Genomic DNA, 25,003 nt, shown 5'->3' on the forward strand with positions numbered 1-25,003 from the left:
CCCACCCGCCGTCCCGCGGCCCCCGCTTACCCCTGGCTGCGGTAGGCGGCGCACCTCTCCAGCGGGACCCGCAGCACGCCGTCGCTCAGCCCCACGAAGAGCGCGCGGGCGCTGTGCAGGATGCGGAGGCTGCGCAGGGGCTCGCGGCGCCCAGGGGGCAGGACGTGCAGCTCCTCCAGGTAGCAGCCGCGGAGGCTGCGGCTCGTCGTGGACAGTGCCTTGAGGATGGTGCCCGACTCTGCAGGGGCCAGACGCAGGTGGCCTTGAAGGACCAGCCCAGCCCCCGCCCCTCAACCTCTACCCCACCGGGAGCCGGGCTGGACGGGGAGGCTCACCCGTGCCGATGTAGAGCACGTGGTAGAGCGTGTCCTTGGCCTGCACAAGGTCTACTACGAGGTGTGAGAAGCGCACGCTGTCCTGGGTGACACAGGGCTCGGGCGTTACCGGCTGCACAGCTTCGCTCATCAGGAAAAGGCGCTGTGCGTCCTGCAGGCTTCGCTCTGTCAGGTTCTCGTTGGGGCCCACCTCTGGCAGGGTGCCGCACTGCAGCGGGGAGGGGGTGGGGTCACACGTGCCCAGCCAACCGGCTGCCGCAGTCCCCTATCCCTCTCCTTCCTCATCGTAACCCAGGTGGCAGGTTCTGATTCTCCAATCCCGGCTTCCCACCCCCAACATCGCTGCGGCGGGGAGGGGGCGGCTGCAACCCCTTCCAGGGAGCAATACCTCTTTTTTGAGAACTAAGGGAACATGAGGCAGGGAAGATGGGGAGGAGGGACGTTCTGGGGATGGTGAAGAGGAAGGGGAGATGAAATAGGAGCTGGGATTATCTAAAAATGAATCATTTGAGTGCCAAAAACAGTGTCCTGTGATTTTATGCTGTTGCTGTAGGGGCTCCTCCCCCATGCTGGGCCACAACCTGCCTTTCCTTTCGTGGGTTCCTACCAGCTCCAAGCTCTTATGCCTTCTAAACCCAAGCTGGAAGGGAACTACCATTTATTGAGCACTTCTACAGTCCAGGCACTGTGTCAGGTACATATTAACCCTTGCATTTATCTTTGAGGTTGAGAGCATTATCCCTATGTACCAGAGAAGGGTAAAGAGGCTCAAGGAGGTTGGGTGACTTGGCCAAGGTCAAGATCACCCAGAGGGAGGGCTAGATCTGGGTCAGGATAATCCCATTGCAAATGGTGAGGTCTTCCCCTGCTCCATACTGCCCCTTGGGCAGGAAGTTGGATGGATGTGAAAGTCAACCACCTGTAGGTTCCTTTGCCTCATGGCTCTTTCCTCTTCTCCACCACAGCACTAGGTATGCTTTCATTACCCAACGGCTCGGCGCTGACCACTCCTGGCACTCAGACCCTCCAGGAATGAGTACCCAGGCTGGGGAGACTATAAGCAAACTCCAGCTAAAATTCCCAAATTCTGGCCAGACAGCTTGTGAGTGCTTTCCTGGTCCCCTACATTGAGTCTCCCTGGGGGTGAGACATCACATTTAGGGATGGCTCAGAGCATGCTCCCTTGCTCTGCATCCTACCCACTCTCCCTTTCTCAGTCCACAGTCTTAGATGTTACCACCCTCTTAGGGAACTATTGCAGACGGCACAGATGGGTGCAGACCCGCAGGGGCAGGTTTGGTGTTCGTGCTGAGCAGCTGAGAGCCAGCTGGTGGCTGCTCGGCTAGGGAAAGGTGGTCTGTGAGAAGAGGGAACGGGGAGGAAAAGTTGTACCTGGAAGTTGGGGATGGGGTTAGCGATGGGGAGCCAGGCAGCCCTGGGGTTCTCCTGGGAGCGAAATGGGCCATTAAAAGCCTGGGAGATGGCACTGAGGTTGAAGGCGCAGACAGCAGAAGCGGCAATGCTGTTTCTGAAAGGCAAGAGATGGCGGGATGCTGCCCTCCCTGTGGGGCTCAATGCCTGTAACCCCACCTCCCCCCCGCCAGCTGTCACATCACGCCATGGCCCGGCTCCGAGGCTGGCTGAGGACCTGGGTGAGCCTGGTGCTTCCCACACCATGGGGTGTCACAGGAGGAGGAAATATGGCCCTCAAACTCTGGAAACTCGGGGGGGGGAAGCCCCCTGACGAGAAGCACTGGGGGGGTCATTCTGTGCTACTTCCTCATCCCTTTCCCTTCTCCAGTGGGAGGCTCAAAAAAGTTAGTGTTTTTCAAACATTCTGGCCACAGCCCACTGTAAGAGATACATTTCATATTACAACTCAGAATAGCACACACATGAGCACACACATCTGTGAAGAATCTTCATGAAACAATACTGGCCCTTACTAAATACATTATTGTACTCTGATACTTCTATTCCATTCTATTCTGCTGTCTTCATTTTATTTTATTTTTAAAGCTGGTTATCAAACCACTGATTCATGCTGCATCCCACAATACTCTGAGCCGGATGACCTCTTAAGACCCTTTCAGTCCCAGAATTAGGTGTTTCTATGAGTCTGATGTGAACAGGTCACAGAGGCTACACCACTCCCCCAAATGTTTCCAGTTCTGTTCTCTGCATTTAGTCTGTGTCTACTTCCCACCCCCCCCCCCCGCCCCCATCTGGGGTCAGCCACCCTCATCTCCTGCTGGATGCTGTGTTGTCCTCTTGGCTGGCCTCCCTGTAGCCTGTTCAGTCTCCTGGAATCCATTCTCCACACAGCAGCCACAGCAAACATTTCAAAATGCACATCCAAGCTAGTCTCTGGTCAGCTTTAAGCCTTCAATAATTTCCCCTTGCTCTTAGAATAAAGATCAAAACACTTAAGCAGTCTGTAAGGTCTTTGGGACATAATTCTTCTTGTCCCAGCCCCTCAGCCTCCTCTCCTGTTCTCCTCTTCCTCACCCTCCAGGCTCCTGTCATGCTGGTCTCCACTAAGTTCCTCAAACATTTCTTTCTTCCCACCCCCAAACTCTTTCCTAGTTAACTCCCATTCATCCTGTAGATGTCACTTCCTACAGGAAGGCTTCCCTGATCACCACCCCTCCACACTGGTAGAGGCTCTCAGCACACTGCCTTTGCCCTTTGTAGCATTTATCACAGTTAAAACTGGGTGTTTAATAACCACTATTTCTAGAATGTAAGCTTCTTAAGGGCAGAACCAGGTCTTTTTTTTAATGGCATCCCTGCTTCCCCCCCACCCCCCACCATGACACACACCTGGCATGGAAAAGGCACACAATACATAAGCTCCTTACAATCCATACCAATGTCATCATTTCCCCCCGATGCCTCTCCAGAAGCTCCTGCCCTTTGCTCATGGCTGCACACTTTCTGGTGCTGACTGCCAGGCTGGTCACTAAGTCCTGGCTATCAGCTCATGGCTGTATGGGCTATGCTGCATGTCTGTCCCTTGCCTTGGATAGCCTCTCTGTTCCTGTTTCCCAGCTTTCCTCCCATCCCTGTGCATCCCCTCAGACCGTCCTTCCTATAGCTAGCCTGGCCCTCATCCAATCCCTGCTACCTGGGGCCAAGGGTAAGCAAACACCAGTCTAGGGCGCATATGTTTCAGAGGTCCTCACAAAGAAGCCCCAGCAGCATCCTGCACTACAGATGTGTTCCTTGGTCTGTGCTGCCCATTCAGCATTCTGTATAAGAAAATCACCTGATTGGGTCAGCCTTTACACAGAAGGAGGCGGTGGGGGCAGAGTCTCATGATCTCCTTATACCAAGGAAACAAAAGGAGTTCTAATTCCCAGCCTGTGTTTCCCAGTGCCATCAGGACTGCCAGAAGACTCTGCTGGTTAGGTTTAGCAGGTTCACGGAGTCCTGAGGTGGAAGGGACCAGAAAGACTTCCCTCTGAGCTTACCAGTAAAGGGCTGCTCCTGGACCCTCCGGGGCTTCCATCCCCTAGGAGGGCTATTTCCCTTTCACCACCAGCAATTTCTTCCTCCACAGAGCCATAATCCAGCTCCATTTACTTTCTTCAGATCTGGTCTAGGCCTGCCCTTCATGGCAATCTAGAATAAGTGCTTACCACTCCAGAGGCAGCAAGTCACAAGCAAGTGAAGAGTGCGTTATCTGGGAGCAAGTTAACCCTTAAGACCAGATAGAGTGCTGTTACACTCAGACTACCCAGGGCGGAAGGCACGCATTCCCCATCTTACAGAAGGAGAAACAAGGGCTCAAAGAGGGACCTGCCCACTCCCACCAGGCTGCGAGGACCGGAAGGGGCGGCAGAAGGCAAGGGACTCACACGTTGGTGGTGAAGACCCCATAGATGAGGTCCTGCTCAGGCAGGTGGAAGGCACTCTGCAGCTCGTTGTAGTAGAAGGGGACCTCGCCCGGGCGGGAGCAGTTGAGCCGGGCCTTCATGAACGTGGTCCACGTGTCCTCCAGCAGGAAGCGGCCGCCCACGTCATTCTTGCATACTCGGGCCACACGAGAATACACCGTGCGTCCGCAGTCATGCTCCACCGCGTTCTCCCGCAGGAAGAAGTAGGCGAACAGCCCGATGTCGTAGGCTGCCACAAAGTTTGGCTCTGGGGGGCAGAAGAGGAGGAGTGGGTCGGGCCAGCAGGGAGGAAGGGGACAGAGTCTGGAGTACCTACTAGTTCCGTTTCCCCGGATGGGCATCCTGACACCCTGGCCAGCTTGGGCACCTGGGCGCTCTAACTAACCCTGTTCCTACCTCTAATGCAAAGTGCAGGTATAATGATAGTTAACACGTGCTTCCAAGCACTCACTGCATACCAGACAATATTATAAGTACTTTATAGGATCCTCTTAGCAACCTATGAGGTAAGTGCTATGATTATCCCCATGTTATGGATGAGAACACTGTGGCAGAGGGAGGTCAAGTACTTGCTCAAGGCCACATAGCCAGTCAGGGGAGAAGCTGGAATTCAACGCCAGGGGGTTGAAACTCATACCACCCTCTCCCAATCTATTCTTTCCCATAACCCTTTCTCCTAATTAGTTCCTAACTCCTCCTCTGCCCTCACAGCCTCCCCTTCATCTGTTCTGGGTACTCAGGACATCTGTGGTTTCATCCGGAGTCCATCTCTGATGTGCTATGGTCCTTGGGCAAATATCTCCCTGCCTCTGGGCCTTTTGATGAAGCAAGTGTGAGCCCTTTCAGAGGCTGGGAAGGAAGGTGGATTGATAGGGGTCAGGTGGGCTGGCTGGCAGGAGAACCCCCACCCCCGGGGCTGTGCCCCCTTACCATTGAGCCACTTGGAGTTATACTGGGCGGTGCGAAGAGGTGGCCCGCTGCCCAGGCTTCGGTAGATGGCAGGGTCCCGACCTGAGAAGTCGATGACGGTAGCCGCGTAGAGCTCCCCCTGAGAGGAGATGACAGCTGTGGAGTTGTGGCGCGGGTCGTAGGGGCAGCGGGCCACACCATTGATCTTCTCTATGGTCCGGCTGAGGTTCCCCACCTGGGGACGACGGGCAGATAGGGGCACTTTTCCCTGACACCCAGGGGCTCCCTGTTCTCCCCTGCAACCCCAGAGTTTGCTTCCTCCTGGGTTCCTGGTCTCTTGGGGCCTTTCTCTGTCTCCAACCTCTTCCTCACTCCCTCCCCCACACATAGCCCCCCTGAGGGAGCAGCCATCATGGAGGGGGGAGACTGAGTCACAGGAGCTCCATCTGCCTCTGTTCCCTGCATCCCAGTCAGAACCCTCCAAGGTGAGGCTGACTGATAAAATATAGCAGGCCCAGTTGAATTTTTGATGACTAATGAATAATTGTTTAGTATAAGTGTATCCCAAATCTCCCATGGGACATACTTACACTAAATATAATTTGATGTTTATCTGAAATTAAATTTAATTGGACATTCTTGTGTGTGTGTGTGTGTGTGTGTGTGTGTGCCTAAATTTGGCCACCCACCCCAAGGCTGTGTAGTGCCTGGGAAAGACAACCTCTTGTGACCCCTTCAGTTTGTCTTGCCCTGAGGGGGCCCCACCTGTCTGCTGGAGCACACTGGGGAAAAGGCATTGGTCCCACACATGAACACTTTCCGGCCAGTGACAATCAGGACTCGCACGTAGTTCTGACATTCCTCCTGAAGCAAGAAGGGGAAGTAATAAAGGAACAAGAACACCGGGTGTGGGGCTGGGTGTCTTTCCCTCACACCACTGCCCCACAGACATTTGAAAGCACTCCCCTCTGCCCCAGATGTGCCCTGCTCTGAAGTTCAGGTTGCATCTGTGGACATCCTCTGCCCTCACATCTCCCTCCCAGGCCAGGTGGCTGTATCGCTGCCCAATCGGATCAGGCTGGGCTTCTCACACAGGCAGCCTCATGCCCACATGGTGACCCTCCATCCCCACAACCACACACCTGACAGCTCTAAGCCAGACGCCTGCACCCACCAGGGCCACATACCTCAGTCTTCCCTTTGCTTTGGCAGGAGCGACGCGTGTCCTCATTGGAGGCCCACTCTGTGGCCTGCGGGAGGAGCACACAGACATCATATGGCCGTGGCACTCACGGCCGGGGCAGGCAGCAGTCAGGGTCGGGAGTGGACTGGAAGCTGGGAAAGGGTCAATGACAGCCTGCAGGGTAAGGGTTCCCCTCACCACATCTACTCGGACCCAGAGGGCTGCCAGATCTCCTTACTCAGAGACCTTTAAGGAGGATGTGCCCTCAGTCCCTCCCCACCTGCCTGGGTCAGGGAGGCCTAGAGTAACAACTTCTTCATGCTGAATTACCCCCATGCAGCTCTGTCCCAGGACTCTCTGTCCTTCCTTCCCCAGGTCAGCCAGGGAGCTGGAAGTGGCCAAGGACGACCTTCAGAACCACCCCAGACCCAGAGCCCGAGATGGAAAATGTGCTCCCTATGTGTCAGATGTCTCTCAAATGAGTGGGAAGAAAGGCTAGATTTTGCAAACCTCAGAGATAGATCTATTTAATTTTCCCACTATTATCCTGCAAAGTGTTTTTTTTTTCCTTAACAGATGAAGAAACTCAGATTCTGTGTGACTTGCTGCTGCCATGTGCTAGAGCAGGAATTGGAACCCTCATTCTTGATTCAAAGGCTCTGTGTGTTTTTTCTCTTTATCCTGCTGTATCAGGACCTTGGGCTCCCTATTTTTTTTTTCTTTTTAAAAAAATTTATTGATTTATTTTGAGAGAGAGAGAGAGAGAGAGAGAGAGCAAGCGCATGCAAGTGGGGGAGGGGCAAAGAGAGAGGGAGAGAGAGAATCCCAAGACTCTGCACTGTCAGTGCAGAGCCCAATGTGGGGCTTGAACTCACAAAGCATGAGATCATGACCTGAGCCGAAGTCAGACGCTTAACCAACCGAGCCACCCAGGCGACCCTGGGATTCCTATTTCTTAATTGCTACCTCTCTTCCAGATTCTGTGCTGTCTGCTTCCCTTCTTGTTTCCCTTGTAGCATCACTCGTGCTCTATTATGGGGTGCACCATGGGGTGCTAGGGGACACAGTTTTCACTCAGGGCCTCATGTTTCCAAGTGTCCATGGCATTAGGAGAGGGCTATTCCCCACCTGGGAACACCTCTGCCCCTTCACCTATTCTGTCTCCACTCTGAGACATCCCTCCCAGCCTCTGAAGAGCATCTGGAGGGAAGATTGCTACCCTCCAGGTCCAGGCAATGTCAACAGCCCTGGTGTGTGGCTCATTATATATTTCTGGGTCACATGTATAAACATGAACTGCCTACCTGTCCTAGGAGAGGGAGCCTTGAGCAAGCAGGTCTTCCATCCAAACAGGGGGGAAAAAACCCCATCTGCTTTTCATTTCTCACAGAGCTTCTTCTAGCCGTGAAGTCCCTGCCTGCAGAGCTCCAGGGTTGGGGTGTGGAGGGGGGTTGCCTGAAGAGGGAGCAGCAGGTTGCAATCCACCCACAGCTCTGAGATGGCTGCTTTGTGGGGCAGAGGGAGGGCTGGTTCCTGCAGACCCTGGATTCAGGAGCCGGGGGGCAAGTTGGTCATGCCGCCATCAGACCTTTGAGCAGGCTGGGCTCACCCTGCCATGCCGGGCCCGGAGCTCAGGCAGGCCTCTGCTCCCAGACCTTGAAGGAGGGCCCATGACCCTGGCATCTGGCCACAGAGCCATGAGGTTTATCTGGACAGGAACAATGGAGCCATTGTCACCCTCCGGACCCCATCAGTTCCCTGGCTGAGCCTGATGTGAGAAGAGGGACATAAACAAGCAATTTCAGGGCCTTTGGGGTCAGAAAAGAGCAGTGACCCATAGACACTGTAGATGTCCAGGCTTAAGACTCTGGATAACGGATAGCTGTTGGGGTGTGGGGGGGTGCTGGTGGTGGGCAAAGGGGCCTTGCTCATAAGGGGGTGAGATTTCCATTGGGTGGGTGGGTGGGGCAGTTGTACAAATGTACAAATGTACAAATGAAAAGCAGACACCCGGACAGGCTCTGTGCCAGGGACTGACACACCTCTCTTGGATCTTCACTGCAGCCACTAAAAAACATTTAGACTTCTGTTCATTTTACAGGTGAGGAAAATAAAGTTCAGAGAAGTTGAGCAACTTGCCCAAGGTCACAAAGCTAGTAAGCAGCAGACCCAAGATGCAAACCCGGATAGCTGACACCAGAGCTGAGCTCTCTCCGTTACATCCTGCAGCTTGTCACAGTGAATAGATTTCTCAAACCCAAAGTTAGAACATATGGCCTGTAAAGAATATGTATATTTATAATGATAACAGCACAGAACAGGCTTGTTTGAGTCATTTTTAAAATTTTTATTTTATTTAAAAAATTATTTATATCAAAGTAATGATAAAAAAAAAGAGTAATGATGCACAGAGTTGAAAAAGTTAGAGGATATGAAAAAATTATTTAAAAAAAACCCCAACAACTCACTCCTCCTCCGCCCCAATCCCATTTCCTAAGGACAACTTCTTTCAATGCTTTTAGCTGTTTCTCTGTGTGTGTGTCTTTTAATCCAATTTCTTGAAAATATGTATCAAACTCAGACTTTTTCTTCTTACTTCCTGTTAATGGGGGTGAAGATTTTTCCCACTCACCCATCCCATTCTCCCCCCAAGTTAAAGCACACATACATTTCCCTTCTCCTCATCCTCCCACTATAATTATGTAATATTAAACTAATTTAATATATTAATATAATTATTTAATTTTAAATTAAAATCATCAGTATTTACATTATTATGAATATATAAAAATTGTTCACTACTACCAGTCAGTACCCTGGATTTCACTGAATGTAAGACACCATTGATTGTAATATGAAACACCAAGAAAGAAAATATGCTGCCAATCAAATACTTTATTGCTTAAATTTTTAATGTAAACTTATTCAAAATGCTCTTACTGAGACCTACAATTTTTATCACCTATCAATCTTATGAGTACATCAAAGAAAAATGTAAGCAAAATTAATTATTCCAAAACCTTCTTTGAATTCAGAGTTCACCTCTTCTGAATCACTTTTCTCTTTGGTTGTCAGTGCTCATTTGTTTTGTTTGTTTGCTTGTTTTAGAGTATCATTTTTTGAACCACCCAGGGTTTCAGTGATACCACAGTTCTTAAAGAATATTCCACTCTGGTCTCCAGAGTTTTCTTCCAAGCTATTGTTCCCATTCTGCAAGTTTGGATGCTGATACTCTCTTGATCTTACCAGAAGGTATCCACAGAAGGTTTTCTGAAAAAACCAGGACTCAAATTCCCTCCTCATATGATCCTGAAATGTTAATGTGTGCTCTTACCGGAATACCAGGAATGATGACCAAGTTATTGGTCAATGTCCAACAGCTGCTACAAATCCCTCTCGATATCATTTATTAAATGTAAACACAAATGGTTCTGATCATCTATTCAGTCCCATCCTCTTTCTTCTGCCCCTAGGCTCCAGCCTCCTGCCCCATTGTGGACTGGTTGCTCCTGGGGCTTCCCTGCTTGGCTGTTATCCTGGGACTTACCTTCTCTCCTCTCCTTTTCACTGAATCCTATGTTTCCCAATTTTTTGATTTACTTATTTTGGTAAAACACATCTCCACTATCTTCCTAAGAAAAGGAACATGATAGATCAATTTTTAAAAATTCATTGGGGCACATGGGTAGCTCAGTGGGTTAAACATCAAACTCTTGATATTGGCTCAGGTCATGATCTCATGGTTCATGAGATTGAGCCCCACGATAGGCTCTGCACTGTCAGTGCAGAGTCTGCTTGGGATTCCCTCTCTCCCTCTCTCTCTGCCCCTCCCCCACATGCATGGGAGTGTGCACGCTCTCTCTCTCAAAATAAACATTAACAATTTTTTTTAAAAAGATAAAAATTTTTGCATGTCTGATTCATTTTACCTCCATACTTGATTGATAGCTTTGATACAGAATTCTAGGTTAAAAATAATTTTCACTCAGAATTTTAAAGGCATTCATTCCCCCACTGTTTTCTAGATTCCAGTGTTGCGATTGAGAAGTCTGATGTAATTCTTATTCCCCAACTTTTCTAGTTTTTTTCTTTTTCTTTAGGCTCTAGAAACTTTTTGGATCTTCTCTTTCATTACAATATCCTGAATTTCCAACTGAGGTGTCTTAGTGCATGACCTTTTTGGGAACTCACTCAGCCCTTTCAGTGTGAAGCCTCATCCTCCATGCTGGCAGATTTTCTTATGTTATTTCATCCTTAATTTCTTCCTCAACTTTTCCTCTGTTCTCTTTTTTGTAACTCTTATGAATCCAACCAAGTGATGGCCATTGTGCATTGATCCTCTAATATTCTGTTATTTCTCTCCTGTTCGTGATTTCTTATTTTTTTCTTGTTCTAATTCCAGGGAGATTTTTATTCAACTTCATCTTATATTCTTCAATTCGATTTTTATTTCCCCAATCACATTTTTAGTATATTAAAAAATATATTTTTATATATCAGAAGATTCAATGAGTTTTTTCTAATTACTTTTTAAGATGTTTTCTTATATTTCTCTAATTGTCCCTGCACCTTTCTTCATTCCTTCTGCTTGTTTGTTTTGATCTTTCTCTTTTACTTTATAGGCTTTTTTTGAAATGTCTAGTGATTTGGGGCTATTTGTTTGTATTTAAAATAAATCAACTAACCATTTCCTACTGAAAGGAACCGGCATCTTAGAGTAATGGCTGAGTCCGGGTCTGAGGTTAGGAAATGTACAAGGTGAGCCTGGAGCATCTCTTCACACCAAATAGCAAGGATGCAACCAAAGGCAAAAGGGCCATCAGGTCAAAGGACCCAGGAACCAACCTGAAGAGGCTTTGTCCTGGAAGAGATGGCATAGCCATGAAAGATAAGTGCAATGGACTGAGACACATCAATAGTGTTTAAAGCCATTTTGAGTTTGTAATAATAATAATAATAAAAGAATAAGATTAATTGATCATCGCAGACACTAGGAAAACAGCTCATTCTTTGAAAGGTGGTAGATAAAGGAAGAGTATCAAACATTTACTCTGCTTTTCCTATACGACTCTATCATTGGGTAACCAAATAGGAGATGAGAAGTTTTTCTTTGTAGAAGTCCAACTAATACAATGTAATCCCCACAACATTAATGGATCTGGGAAACAATCAATGGCTGCTAACATTTAAAAAAAACACAGAGAAAATCATATACAACATACCTCCTAAAAAAAAGTACACAAAACACTTATGAAGTAACCTTGCTGGAATCTAAACTGAATAAAGTCTTTAGATCTAGCATCAATTTACAGATGATACAGAGAATAGTGGAACATGTTAAGATGTACCACTTGGATTGCAATCAGAAAAATCTGGACTGTGGAAAACGCTATTGGACAAATGACCAGGTTTCTTCAGTAAATAAATTGCATAAAGAGAGAAAGAAGAGAAACATTGTTCTAGCACCATACCCCGTTAGTGTCCTTCAGCTTTCTTGGAGTCTCCAAATTTGGAGACTCACCAGTTGGCTCTTTAGAGTAAGGGTCTTAGTCTCTCTTTGTTGGGGAAGGGGTGAAATGGATGAAGGGATTGCTGTGTAGGATGGGATAGAATCCCTGGATTACAATCTCTCAATTTAGACAATTTCAACTGCCCCCCCCCCCCACCTTATACCTCATCTTCACATTCCACAATACCCAACATCCCAACTTCTAAGCCCTTCCAGGGGCTGGGATCAGTTTGCTTCTCTGCCATATTTTCCTCTGTAAACTGTTCTGTTCTGCCTAGTCAATTATGACTATCCATCCACTTTCCATCTCCCTAAAATATGTTTAATCTCTTCTCCATTGATGTCTCTTTTGTTCTCTCTGTCATTGTGGACCTATACCTTTTAAAATTCCTCACTGTCTTTTTAGTGGGTTTTGTGAAGGAGTAGAGATATACATGTATGATAAATCAATCTGCCATGCATAAAGCTTTAAACTAGGACTGTCCCAGAAATTCTAATACGGCAATCTCCAGTAACAGAGTAACTGTATGGTTTTCTGCTACGGGAGAGAGCAGGCAAGACGGCCAGGGCCTGGATAATCTCCTTGCAGACCCAGCAACTTCCTTGGACACCAGCGACAATGGCTGATCATTAAAACATTTTCTGAGCATTAGGTCCACCATTCAGCAGACAGTTTAGATTTCAAATAACTTGAGAGCTGCCAGACCAGCTTGGAGAATGTAGAGATAACTAGAAGAGAGCTCAGAATCAGCTTCACTGTCTGCCAAGGCCCAACAAAGCCCCTGATGGGGTATGTGTAGAAAAAGTCCGTGTTTCTGCACTTCCAGGACATCTAGCAGCCCAAGATCATGAATCCATTGCAATTAGGCCTCCAGACACATCATTCCCTGAACTACTCTGGCAAAGGCCAGAAAATTGCCAAATCCAGGATAGCTCATCACACAGCAACCCCCTGACACTGTTGACCACTCGCCACCTTTTCTTTCTCCAAACCAGTTCAGGTTACACTGATAAATAACCATCACAGAGGAGCTGATTTTATTTCCCCTTCCTGACTGCAAGCAGCAGTAAACACACACACACACACACACACAGGTATGCACGCACTCATGCACTGCCCTCTGTGCTGCTACCTGTATCTCACCTCTTGTGCTTGGAGAATTGGGAAGGAGGCTGGGTATTTAGATTTTCCTGAAGGAATAGTAGTTCACGTAAACTGTTTAATAGGGGTTAGGCACTTAGAAGTCCTTTTAATGGACACTGGTTTGCATAAACTGTTTGTATTTAGATTTTTTTAAGGGATGTTAATTATTTAAGCTATCAATAAAGCATTGTTAAATCCTTCCTTGGAGTCAGTGGATCATTTGGCTGTAACTTAGAGTTACCGCTTTGCACCCCCAGGAAGTATGGACAGTAGAGGAAGCTGGCTTGGAGGGCTGGGTCCTACCTCCTCCTGACACTGGTGGTCAGCTCTTGGTTAGCACTTGGTTTCTGTAAGCAATTGTGATAGCAGATGCTGAGGACTGAAAGCTTATGAGCAGGAACCCCAAAGCCCCAAATAGGGCAATGGAAGGGTACTTGTGGAGGCCAGGCTTCTGTGGTCAAAAGTCAAGGCTTTCTCACCAGGCCAGATGACAGACCAGGGGACCTGAGCCGGGGGTTCACCTCCAGTCTGCCCAGGAATGCTGGACAGCCCACTCTAACTTCTCTCCCTTTCTTTCCCCTTTGTGGTCAGATGGTAGTCCACTATGGTAGGGATGTGGACATGAAATCCTCTCCTTATTCTGTCATGGAAAATCTAGTCTAGACTCCTGAGATCAGGCTCCAAAGAGACATCTTGGGAAGGTGGTGAAACCAATTCCTAGTGTACCTGTGGCTGGTTGGCAGCAACCTTCAGAGAAGCCCCTGCAGCTGAGCCTTTGCTCCAAGTGCGAGTTATGGGGTTAGCATAAGATATCTTCTCACGGCAGAGGCCAACTCAACACAGAGAGGTTTGAACCAAATGTCAGGCCTCATCATCAAGCCAGAGAGTCCTAACATCTGATAAGGTATGGGACCCGGGAACTGTGGGCCAACTGTCAGAAGCCAAACCAGGCAGGCAGCACCTACAGAAAAGGCACTGATATCCTAGAGCAGCGGTTCCTAAATTTGGCTGCATGCTGTAAGCACCTGGGAGCTTTAAAAAATCCCAGTGCCGGGGCGCCTGGGTGGCTCAGTTGGTTAAGCATCGATTTCAGCTCAGGTCATGACCTCACAGTTTGTGAGTTCAAGTCCCACATCAGGCTCTTTGCTGACAGCTCAGAGCCTGGAGCCTGCTTCAGATTCTGTGTCTCCCTCTCTCTCTGCTCCTCCCTCGCTCATGCTCTGTCTCTCTCTTGTCTCTCAAAAATAAATTAACATTAAAAAAATTTTTTTTTTTAAATTCCCAGTGCCCAGCTGCACCTCAGACAGATCAAGTCAGAATCTCTGAGGTTGGGACCAAGCATCAGTGTTTTTCAAATCTCTCCTGGTGATTCTACTGGGCAGTCAAGGCAGAACTACTGCCAAGAGCCAGGATAGCTTCATTCCCAACCTGATTTATGCTACCCAGCTTTGTAAGCCAGAGCCCTGGATGGCACCACCGTGGGCCAAGCCTTTGGCCGAGCCCCCCAGAGCTGCTAACTTCCCTTCCTCCTTCACACAAAAGACAGTGTGCCTGATGCGCCCTGGAGCTGTTTGATGTTGTGACCTTCTGTGTTTCCGTCACCTGCAGATCTTCCTCCTTCTTCTCTCCATCCCCACCCCCTGCCTTAGTTCAGTTTTCCCCATCACTCACCTGGGCTATTGCAGTGGCCTCCTAACAGGCTCCCCTGACTAACCCATTCTCTGCACCAGGCCAGGTGCAAAGTGGTCTCTCTCTTTTCCCAGGCCTCATCTCCCACCCTTTCCCCACTCACACCCCATGATCCTGCCACCAAGTCCCTCAGTGCTCCAGGCCATTTCACACCTCTGTGTCCCCTCCTGAGCTGCCTGGAAAATCCCCATCCTTCAAGCTCCAGGCCAAGGGCAGCTTTCCAATAAGGCTTTGCAGACCATGCTGAGCCTGATGGGTTTCTAGTGCCTCTGGTGCCACCAGTGCCACCACTGAACCTAGCCTTCACCCCTCCCTGCATGCTCTGCACGGCATCTGTTTCTCTTTCTCTCTGGGACCACTTTACTGCTCCTAGAAGATCTTCACTTGCAGACCTTGGGAACCTAACAAAAAGCCGACTGCCTGAGCTCAGGGTAGGACCCCTGCCCAGGTCCACTTCCTCTCACCCACTTTGAACCACCTCTGCGCCCACTCTCCCCAGGCCCTGACCTGCTGCGCTTGGCAACTTGGTTTCATTTTCTGTGGATGTCAATTGGTAAGTAGGCTCTAGATGGGCTGCTTGTGACCAAGCCAGCAGGTCACTGAGGCTGCTCTAGCCCAGGCCCCAAGATCATGCCACAGAAATCCCATCCAGGACAGGGAATCCATTGTGATCTCATCTGCTTATTCCTTGAGGCCAGGGACTAAGCCTTATTCAACTTTGGATCTCAAATGCTTAGTACCATGGCTCCAACCAGACCCAGCATTCTGTAGGTACTCAATAAATGTTAATTGGGTGGGTAGTTGGATGAATGGATGGCAGCTTGGCTGGTAAGGGTAAGGACTGAAGGATAGATGGAGCCATAAATGAATGGATGGTGTTTCCTTTCTATTTGCCCTAGTTCCTCCCTTCTGATGGTCAGACCTTTTCTGCTCCCTTATACCTCCCCTCTGGCAGTCAGCTGCAATGGCCCATGGGGGTATACACCCAGGTGCAGCTAGAAAAGGTCAGACCAGAATGTCACAACAGCTCACCAAGGAGGTGTTCCCTTGCCCGAATGCCATTTGCAGTGAGACTGTACCCCAAACCATCCAGCACCTGACTGCCTCCTTTAACCATTCTGTAATTAGGTTAGATGCATCACTCACCGTCTTTTCTTGGCTATACAGTGAGCCCTAGAGGTCAGAGACTCTGCTTGTCTTACAACCCCTCCTCCCCCAGCTCAGATCTGATGCACAACAAATACTCAAGCCTCCTAGACACAAGAACGGAGGCTTTCCCCTCATTGAGGAAGAGATGGACTTCTTTCATCTAGAAAGTTCCGCCTCTGCAGAGATGGTTTGGCATCTGTTTCTCAATCTGGGATAAATGTTCTGGATCAAGGAGTCCCATTAAAATGCCTCCTAGAGCACTTAGGGAATTATGCTTGGGGAGTCCTTCTTGGCAGCAGATAATAAATCAATCACAGTCCAGTGAAAACGCTGAGTTAGAATGGGATCACTCAGGCCAAGCTAAAAAAGGAACCAGGGATACCCTTTCTCTTGAGGCCAAAACTCAGTCCTTTCTGTAAGACTTAGAATGACCAACCAGTCCAGTTTGCCCAATTCTTTCCCAGATTTAGCACCTAAAGTCCTGCATCCCAAGACCCCTCAGTCTCAGGCACACAAGGCCAGTTGGTCATTCTCACTTGGGTGCTCCTTCTCTCCCCTTGTCAGCAGTTCCCCTGCACAATGCAGGAGTCCCATGTGTGCCTCCATGTTTATGTGGGTGACCCTCACTTCCAAATACCTTCCCGGCTGTAAGACCTGGAAGCCAGCGTGAGTCCATGGCCAGTGAAAAGAGCATGGGGCTCCTGTTTTCAACCATAGGGGCTGAATTCTGAACCTTGCTCCCTGTGCTACCCCAGCCCCAGCTCCCAAATACCGGGGAAATCACAAAGAAAGGGAAGGGAAGGGAGGCAAATGTACCTGAAGGAGGGAAACATTGGCAAGGCTGAGTCTGAAGAGGTAGTTCCTGTGAAAACAGAGACAAGAATCATAAATCAAGCTGGTTCTGCAGGCAGGTCCCCAGGAAGCAGCTTCCCGGCTCTAGCTTCATAAGGTGCCAGGACAGGGTGCAGACTGCAGAGGGCCTGTGGTGGGTCAACCCCCTGGGAGAGTTTTATCTCCATTGGCTCTGTTAACCCTCACAGAAACTCCATGAGTGGAGAGGGAAAACTGCATTTACAGATGAGGAAACAGGTTGGCCAAGTCATAGACAGTAAGTGAAGGAGTTGGGATTCACGCCCAGACTTGTCTACTCCTGAAGCCCACACCGTCCCTGCTCCCTGGCTGTCCTGGCAGGTCCAGGGAGCAGCCCCATCACCTTTCTCCCAGCCAGAGAGCCCACTTCTGTTAAACGTGATGCCTCATGGAGCTCCTGCAGGAGCCTAAACACACCATCTCCTTCCTTCCACCCAGACCCACTCCTGTCTGACTCCCCTCCTCAGACAGACCAGCCATCTCTCCTAACACCATGCCTGGGGCCCCCGGAGTCCTGTCTGCCTCCTCATCTCCTGCAGCCCCTGCCTGCGGTGACTCTAGATCTGACCTTCCCACGATCCCCTCCCTGGATCACCCTATCCGCTTTTGCCCCAGTGGCCCCCTCAGCGCCCCCACGATTCCTCTCCTGCGCCCCCCCCCCCAGCCCACATGGGGCTGCCAGCCTCATCTGCCTCAAATACTGTTTTCATCACATTAGCCTCCTGCTCAAAAACCTTAAATAAAGAAACGTGTCCACACAAAAACCTGCACATGGATGTTTATAGCAGCATTATTCACAATTGCTCAAACTTGGAAGCAACCAAGAAGCCTTTCAGCAGGTGAATGGATAAATACACTGTGGTGTATCCAGATAATAGAATATTATTCAGAGCAAAAAGGAAATGAGCTATCAAGTCATGAAAAGACATGGAGGAAACTTAGATGCATAATACTAAGTGAAAGAAGCCAATCTGAAAAGGCTACACACTGTATGATTCCAATTATATGACATTTTGGGAAAGGCAAAACTATGGAGACAGTAAGAGATCAGTGGTTGAGGAGAGGGAGGATGAACAGGTGGAACACAGGATTTTTAGGGCAGTGAACCTCCTCTGTATGACGCTGTAACACTGGATACATGTCATTATACCTTTGTCCGAACTCCCAGAATGTACAACACTAAGAGACCATAATATAAACTATAGATGTGGGGTGATAATGATGTATGTGTCAATGCAGTTCTTCAGCGACAACAAATGTACCCCTCTGGTGGTGGAGGCTATGGGAGCAGGAGACACATGGGAAACATGTGTACCTTCTTATCAAGTCTGCTGTCAGCCTAGAAATGCTCTAAAAATAATATAGTCGTAATTTTTAAAAAGGCCTTAAATAGCAGTGATAATGATACTACTACCTCAGTTAGTCACCCATCGAGTACTCACAGCGTCAGACACTGAGGAAATTGCTTTGCCTGGACTCTGGAGCCACAAGCCCACTATCACTATGCACAGACTTGGAGGGGGACAGGGCCACAGTCAACACGCCACACAAAAGTGGCTGCAGGCTCACAGAGTAGACCCTGCAGCGGAGGCAGGGAGAATCCCAGCTTGGCTTCTTTCTGGGGACATTGTGGGGGCCTCAGTGTCTGTGTCTGTAAAATGGAGAAACTAACGCCGTCTTTCTCATTTCACAGGACTGTGGAGACAGGGGATGGTGTGGTGCATGTTAAAAGGCTTTATTAATATCAAACAGATGTAAAGTCTTGGTTTTCCCTAAGAATTTTTTTTTCTCTCCTTCTAACATTTTCTTTTAGCTATTCCCCTTTTGGTTCCTGAGGTTTTTAGGAATAATTGCTTTAGAACATTCTGGCCTACCTCGGCTGTACTGAGAAGAGAATTGAAGGGAAACGCTGTGGAGTGGGCCAGGAGGAGATGGGGGTTGGAGGGGTCCCTGTTGAATGAATCCAGGGGCCTGAAGGAGACACTTCAGCCTGGAGGCTTCTTGTCCCCAGCTCTGGCTCCAGGCCCAGCCGCCGCTTAGCTTCTTTGCTGTTCTGGGGCCGGACAGGCCTCGCCATTGACCTTGGCTGCAGGCCTCTGCTGTCCCTCCCCAGCCCCCTGCCCTGCAGAGCTTCCCCACCCCCTCCCTCCTGGCCTGAGAACAGATGGACTCGGACTCTGCCCCAGCTGTCTGCTCAGGTAACAGAGGCATCTGCTCACAGCTTTAGAAAATTAGGGGAAACATTGCATCACTTTATTAATTTTTATCCCATCAAAAATCGTTTATCACAGCAACGTAGTCTGCTCCTCTTGGAGACGAGAACAGAGAGAAATCTCTTCAGCCTGACCTGCCCCTAAATCCCCTATGGAACAAGGCAGGGTATAAATAAATAAAAAATATTTCCAGCTGAATTCCAGAGACCTAGGGGGTCAGAAAGAAGAGGGAGAATGTCAGGCAGAAGGACGGGAGGAAGGAAAGTTCTTTCTCCCTAGAGAACGGGGGAGAAGAAACTCAGGAACCACTTCATTTGCTGTGAGGGGTGCAAGGGACCATGTCCTGCCTGACTGTCCTCTGTCTCTGAGGGCACAGACAGGCTCAAAATGCTAGGAAAAGGCATGCCTGTCGTTTGGGGAAGCCCCAGAGTGGATCCGAAACAGCAGCGAGAACACAGGCAGGCGGCCTAACCCTTCTGAGCTTCAGTTTCCTAATCCATACAGTAGGGATAATTACAGAACCCTCTGCCCGGCGTTCATGTGAAGGTTAGGTGATTTATTATATGCCTGATTTACTATATGCTCTAGATGCTTTACTACATATATGGTACATAAAATAGTGCCTGTCACATGGCTGGCACAGAAAGACCGGCAGTTTTCAAAATGTGTCCACAAGGTTCAGAGCAGAGGCATCAGTGGTATCCTTTTGGGTTTAAGAAGTACAGCTGTGAGACTGGCAGGACCTGAATAAGGGAGGATGGTCTCAATGTCAGCTTCCTAACTGCAATGCACTGTCATTATGCAAGATGTCACCACCGGGGGAAGCTGGGTGAAGGGTATGTGGACTGACTTCCTACAACTGCATGGAAATCCATAATTATCTGAAAATAAAAAGTAAAACCATTACAGCTGACCCTTGAACAACTCCAGTTTGTTCTACACACAGATTTCTTTTCAATACCGTACTGTAAACGTGTTTGCTCTTTCTTATGATTCTCTTAATAACACTTTTTTCCCTAGCTTATTTTGTTGTAAGAACACATTATATAATACATATAACACCCAAAATACGTGTTCATCGACCATTTATGTTATCAGTAAGGCTTCCAATCAACAGTAGGCTTTGAGTAGTTAGGCTTGGGGAGCCAAAAGTTATAGGTAGATTTTCAACTGCACGGAAGGGGAGGGAGGTCAGTGCCCTTAACCCCCCATGTTGTTCAAGGGTTAACGGTATTTTATTTGCTGGGAAAAATAAAGCCCATACCCTTGTATATTTGCGTAAGCACAGATTACCTCTGGGAGGACACATACTCGTCGCAGGATGTGCCTCCAAGAAGGCGTCCTGTTTGGTGTGTGTGTGTGTCTTTCATTGTATATTCTTTTGTACTTTTTGAATGTTTTACCATGACACATTCATATCACTGATGCAAAATAATTAGTTAATTAAAAAAATGCTTTCAGCCCTGGCTTCACAACAGTCCTGAGAGGTTGGCAACACAGAAGACTGGAAGCCAGACTTTACAGATGGTTCAGAGGTCAGTATCCTAAGAGCAGTGCAGCTCCTCTGGTCTTTGTCCAGAGCTCTGCTTGGCTTGCTTCCTTTTCATAATGTAAATAGGGGGTGGGTACACTCTGGAAAACCTGAAGGTCAAGGTTGGTAAGCCACGCAGGATAGCCTGGGGTTGCCCAACCTAGTGGCCACCCTCCCCTACCTTCAGACCTGCTGAATCTGAACATCTGGGGTGGAGAGCTTCTGAAAAACACCAGTGCAGTCAAAGGTGATAAGGGACTGGCAGAAAAAAACTCTAGCCCAGAGGTAAGGAGACAGGAGTTCTAGCCCCATACTCTGTTGTCGTCTTGTTCAATGGGATCTTGGGAAGGTCAATTCCCCTCTCCTGTCCCTTGCCTCCTCATATTGAAATTGAAGGCAGTTAGATTAGACTAGTGATTTTCAAACCTAGGAGTCCTCAGACTCACCTGGAGGGCTTGCTAAAACACATTGCTGGGCCCCACCCCCAGGGTTTCTGATTCAGCAGGCCTGGGGTGAGGCCCAAGAATTTACATTTCTAACAAGTTCCTGGTGCTGTTGGTACCGCTGGTCCGGGGATCACTCTCTGAGACCCACTGGAGTAAACCATCTCTAAGCTCCCTTCTCTACTAGAGCTAAGAGTCTACAATTTTGTAAGGTCTCCACAAGCCCTCCCTAGAGCCAGAATAGTGAGGCTAAACAAGATTAGGCAACAGGGAGGGAAGTGAGGTGCTTCATACAAGAAGGCCACGGCCTGAGTCCAGCATCCCAGGTGCAGGCGGCCAGCCAGCCAGCAGGGGGCTCTTGGGCACCTTCCCTGCATGGAGCTCTCAGGGAGGACTTTGCCTGGGCAGTCCAGGAAGCAGGGTAGGGACGCGGGGTAGAAGGTGGCCAGCAGGTGTTCCTGCTCTTGAAAACTACCAGCCACGGAATCTGGGGGTCTAGAGGTCACCCTCCTCCCCGCCTTGCGCCAACTAATGCTTCCTCTTGTGGGAGACAGACATTCAGATACAGAGAGGGCCTGGCAGAGAGGAACACGGGCCCAGGATGAGGGCCTGCCCATAGCGGGCTCATCCCAAATGATATTCCCTCCATCCAATCCTAAGCACACTACCCCTCGTGGCACCAACCCTCCTGCACCTCGTTACCTGGCTCCCACGATGAGCTGGTTCCTGGAGGGATCCAGAGCAAGCTGGGAGAAGTCTCGGGCTCCAGGGTAGGTGAAGTTGAAGACCCACGGCTTCAGATCTGGTGGAGGGAGAGGCAAGCATTCCAGTTACTGTTGGACCAGCTGTGCCAGCACTGGACCCCACAATGAAAGGGCGAACATCAGCAATCGGTGAGGTGGAAGGAGACTTGGCACCCCCTAAACCTGGGTTCCACTTGGCCCCTCTGTGAGCAGCCAGCTAGGGGAGAGGGGGTGGGGGTGTCGCCACTGTTCCTGCTATGTCCGCTATCTCAGAGAAGGGCTCCACCTAACCCCTAGCTGCCCAAAGGGAAAACTGTAATCATCCTTCCCTCCCCTAAACCCTCACCAGCACTTAAAAACACTCAGAAATCTTGTCTGTCCCACTTCCAAGAAATCCATCCCTTTTGCCCTCTGTACCCTACCCCCATCCAAGCTAGTATCATCTCTTGCCTGGCCTGGTGCCAGGAGCATCCTATCTAGCCTGGCCTCCACTCCTGTCCCTCTGGTCGGTCCATTTCCTACATAGCAACCAGAGCGATCTTTCTAAAATGCAAATCTGGTTTTGTTGTTCTGCAGCTTAGAACCCTTTAATAGCTCCCAGTTGACCCCAGGAAAAGTCTCAACTCCTATGAAGGCCTTTGGGCTCTGCACTGTCTTCCCAGTTTGGATGCCTGGCACATTAATTATTTAGTGCCACAGAAAGAATCATCCTTCATATTTTACATTTCCCCTCAAACTACCGCTCCAGCCATACTAAACTAGAACACTGTGCAGATCTATCCCACCAGAGCCTGCAAACTTTGCCTTTCTGTTCTCCCTCAGTAGAACAGTTCCTGTTCAGCCCCATCCCCACCCTACCTCCTCCAAGAAGCCTTTCCTGACTCCCGAAAGCCTGGGTGAAGCCTCTACTTTACTGCCATCAAAGCCCCCATATTGCTGGGTGTATATCCCCCTTGTTTTCCCTGGGGGGTAGGGAAGCCCTTGCTTCTTAGATCTCTAGGCTGTGTCCAGCACCTGGAAGGAATTGAGTAAATGCAGGATCAATCCACAATTCCCATCTGTACAAGAAGAACCAAGTTTTCAAACAAGCTTCCGTGGAGGTGGGAAACAGAAGGTGGGTTTATCCCTGTCTATCCCTGTCTCCAAGGAAGGAGCTTCCCAGCCGAGGCCAAAGTCTTCCATGGAGATTGGTGGGCAGAGAGGAGATCTCACAGCCCTCTGGATGGATGGGGCAGTGGTCTGTGGAAGGTACGCCTGGGGAAGGTACGTCAGGGTACGCTGACTTTCCCTCTTTCCCTTCCACTGGAGACCCACTTCTCCCATCCTGGTCCAGAACCCCTTAATAGCACTCCTCAGCCTCTGCCTCATAGATGGGAGGGAACTGACCAATAACGAGAGAGCCAGAGAACCATGGGGCAGAGAACTTTCATGTCAATGGAGATAAAGATGAGGGGGGAATGTGAGGCCCGGTGCTTTCTCCCCACAGTCTATTAGCAACTGGCTCACAGAAGGCCCAGAGAAGTGCGTGCGTGCATGTGTGTGTGTGTGTAATCCAGGGGAAATAAATCATTGCTCATTATCCCTCCACTACAGAGTAAAAGCAGCCCTTCATTTCTGCACGACAAGCAAACACTTAATCGCTCCCTGGAGAACTTGAGGTTTTGTGAGTTGGATGTTTTTCAGAAAACTGTGATATGCATGATTAAAAAAAAGAAGAAGAAAGAAATTCTACAGCAAAATGTAGCAAACCCCTTGGGTCTGCCTCTGTCCTCAGCAGGGGACTATAGGTTAGCAAGAATTACCGTGAAGTTGCAATGGCATTTGGGCAATATCGGTATAAGAAGTGGATCAGGAGTCAGGTAAGCTGGATTTTTAGTTGACCTCAGGGCCACACTCAGAAATCCTGGTAGAATAGTATACTACTTTATAGACTAAGCCAAGGACTCTCCTCCAGGAAGACTTCCTGGATCACAACCTCTCCACCCTGATTTTATTTTGCTCCATATTCTCTCTACCTTGTCTATTCTGTTCACAGTGTATTTTTTTGTCACTCTGAATGTGCTCAAGCCTGTTTTCTGTGGTGGGGGTGGGGAAGATATGGAGGGCTTGCCTGTCACCATCAGAAGAGTGCTCCCCAACGGTAGCAACTGGGTCACCCTTTAGTTCCTTTTGTCCCCTCCGACAGGGGTCTTCCAGATGTGGGCAGCTGAACAGGGGAAGGGGTGGCATGACTGGTGTGCAGCAAACCAGGAGAAACTCCATGTGGGGGCTTCTCAGCTCAGTCTTCACTCAGGCCCTTCCCTGGGGCAGGGAAGGGAAAGGAAGACGAAACAGGGTAGGAGATGTGAAGACAATGGGAGGCAGGGGCAGAGGAAGGAGTGGAGGGTGACGGCCGCTTCCAGTTTCTTGTAACTGACAAGGGCAAGGGGAAAGGGGCGAGGGGGGAGAGAGGCAGGCGGGTGCAGCACGCTGATCTTGGGGGAGCTGTCTTGGGAAAGGAGCCAGCTTCCTCTTATTAAACAGGCAAACAGGACCAGAGGGAAACCTGTCTTTAAAACACCAAGCACGTTCTGAGCTCCGTGTGCAGGGAAGGCTTTGGACGGTGACTTTACGAGAAAAATGACATTCTCCATGACGCGCCTGTGATTTTAATTATAGTCAATTCAATTACCCAGTTTGTGGATTAACCACTGTCAGTGTTAACTCCATCCTGGCTTCTCCCTGCCTCCTAGAAATTCCATGCCGTGGCAGAAGGAATAACGTGCAGGCCAAAGAGAGACACAGGTGGGCCCCCCTTAAAAGAAGGAGAAAATTCAACCTTACAAGATGGAAAAACGCCTGCCAGACTCTGCAACTGGCAGGTCCTCTAGGGTATTTAGGGGTTATTCACAGATCAGCCAGATGTCAGGGGAGAAGGCAACTCACAGCTACCGAGTTGGAAGCCTACTGATCAGTCAGAAATAAAATGTAACATCTGAGGGGATCCTGGAAGCTGGGGGTTGGCACTGGGCTGGGTTATATGGCAACCTCTCTGGAACGGCAGCATCACCCAGAACACAGTTCCCAACATGAATTGAGTCCCTGGTGTGTGCTCACCAGTACTAAAGGGTGTGGGGAGACAAGAGGACCAGTCCTAGTGCAGGACCAACTGCACTGGCAAACCAAAGGGAATGATCTTTAAGGAACAACAAGAGATACTCGAGTACCCAGAGGAAACTCTTACCTCTGAAGTCCCACAGCATCTAGCCCTGTCCTTGGTTCAAGTAGGGCCCAATAACAATTTGGTGAATGGATAGGAAAATCCAAAGCTGTCAGAACGGAGACCCAGGTGAGTGGAGGGGAGGCCAGGAGGGCTGGGGAGGAAAAGTAGAGATGATGCCACACTC

At 49.2% G+C, this 25,003-nt stretch overlaps 1 protein-coding gene across 3 annotated transcripts in view; it reads right to left on the bottom strand.

Moving 5' to 3' along the window:
- The window catches only part of SEMA5B (semaphorin 5B), a 119,295-nt gene that overhangs the window by 13,753 nt on the left and 80,539 nt on the right, over positions 1-25,003 (bottom strand). The window contains exons 3-11 of one of the 3 annotated variants that reach the window (XM_042955860.1): positions 21,577-21,676; positions 16,634-16,679; positions 6,331-6,393; positions 5,909-6,007; positions 5,165-5,378; positions 4,196-4,481; positions 1,728-1,863; positions 336-543; positions 31-238 (exon numbers count right to left, since the gene is read on the bottom strand). In XM_042955860.1, the coding sequence (XP_042811794.1) occupies positions 31-238; positions 336-543; positions 1,728-1,863; positions 4,196-4,481; positions 5,165-5,378; positions 5,909-6,007; positions 6,331-6,393; positions 16,634-16,679; positions 21,577-21,676 (1,360 nt within the window). Of the gene's footprint in view, positions 1-30; positions 239-335; positions 544-1,727; positions 1,864-4,195; positions 4,482-5,164; positions 5,379-5,908; positions 6,008-6,330; positions 6,394-7,630; positions 7,890-16,633; positions 16,680-21,576; positions 21,677-25,003 lie in introns of those variants that run through there. The other 2 variants (XM_042955858.1, XM_042955859.1) reach the window with 2 other exon arrangements.

Source organism: Panthera leo, chromosome C2 (assembly GCF_018350215.1).
Source record: "Panthera leo isolate Ple1 chromosome C2, P.leo_Ple1_pat1.1, whole genome shotgun sequence".
NCBI lineage: Eukaryota > Metazoa > Chordata > Mammalia > Carnivora > Felidae > Panthera > Panthera leo.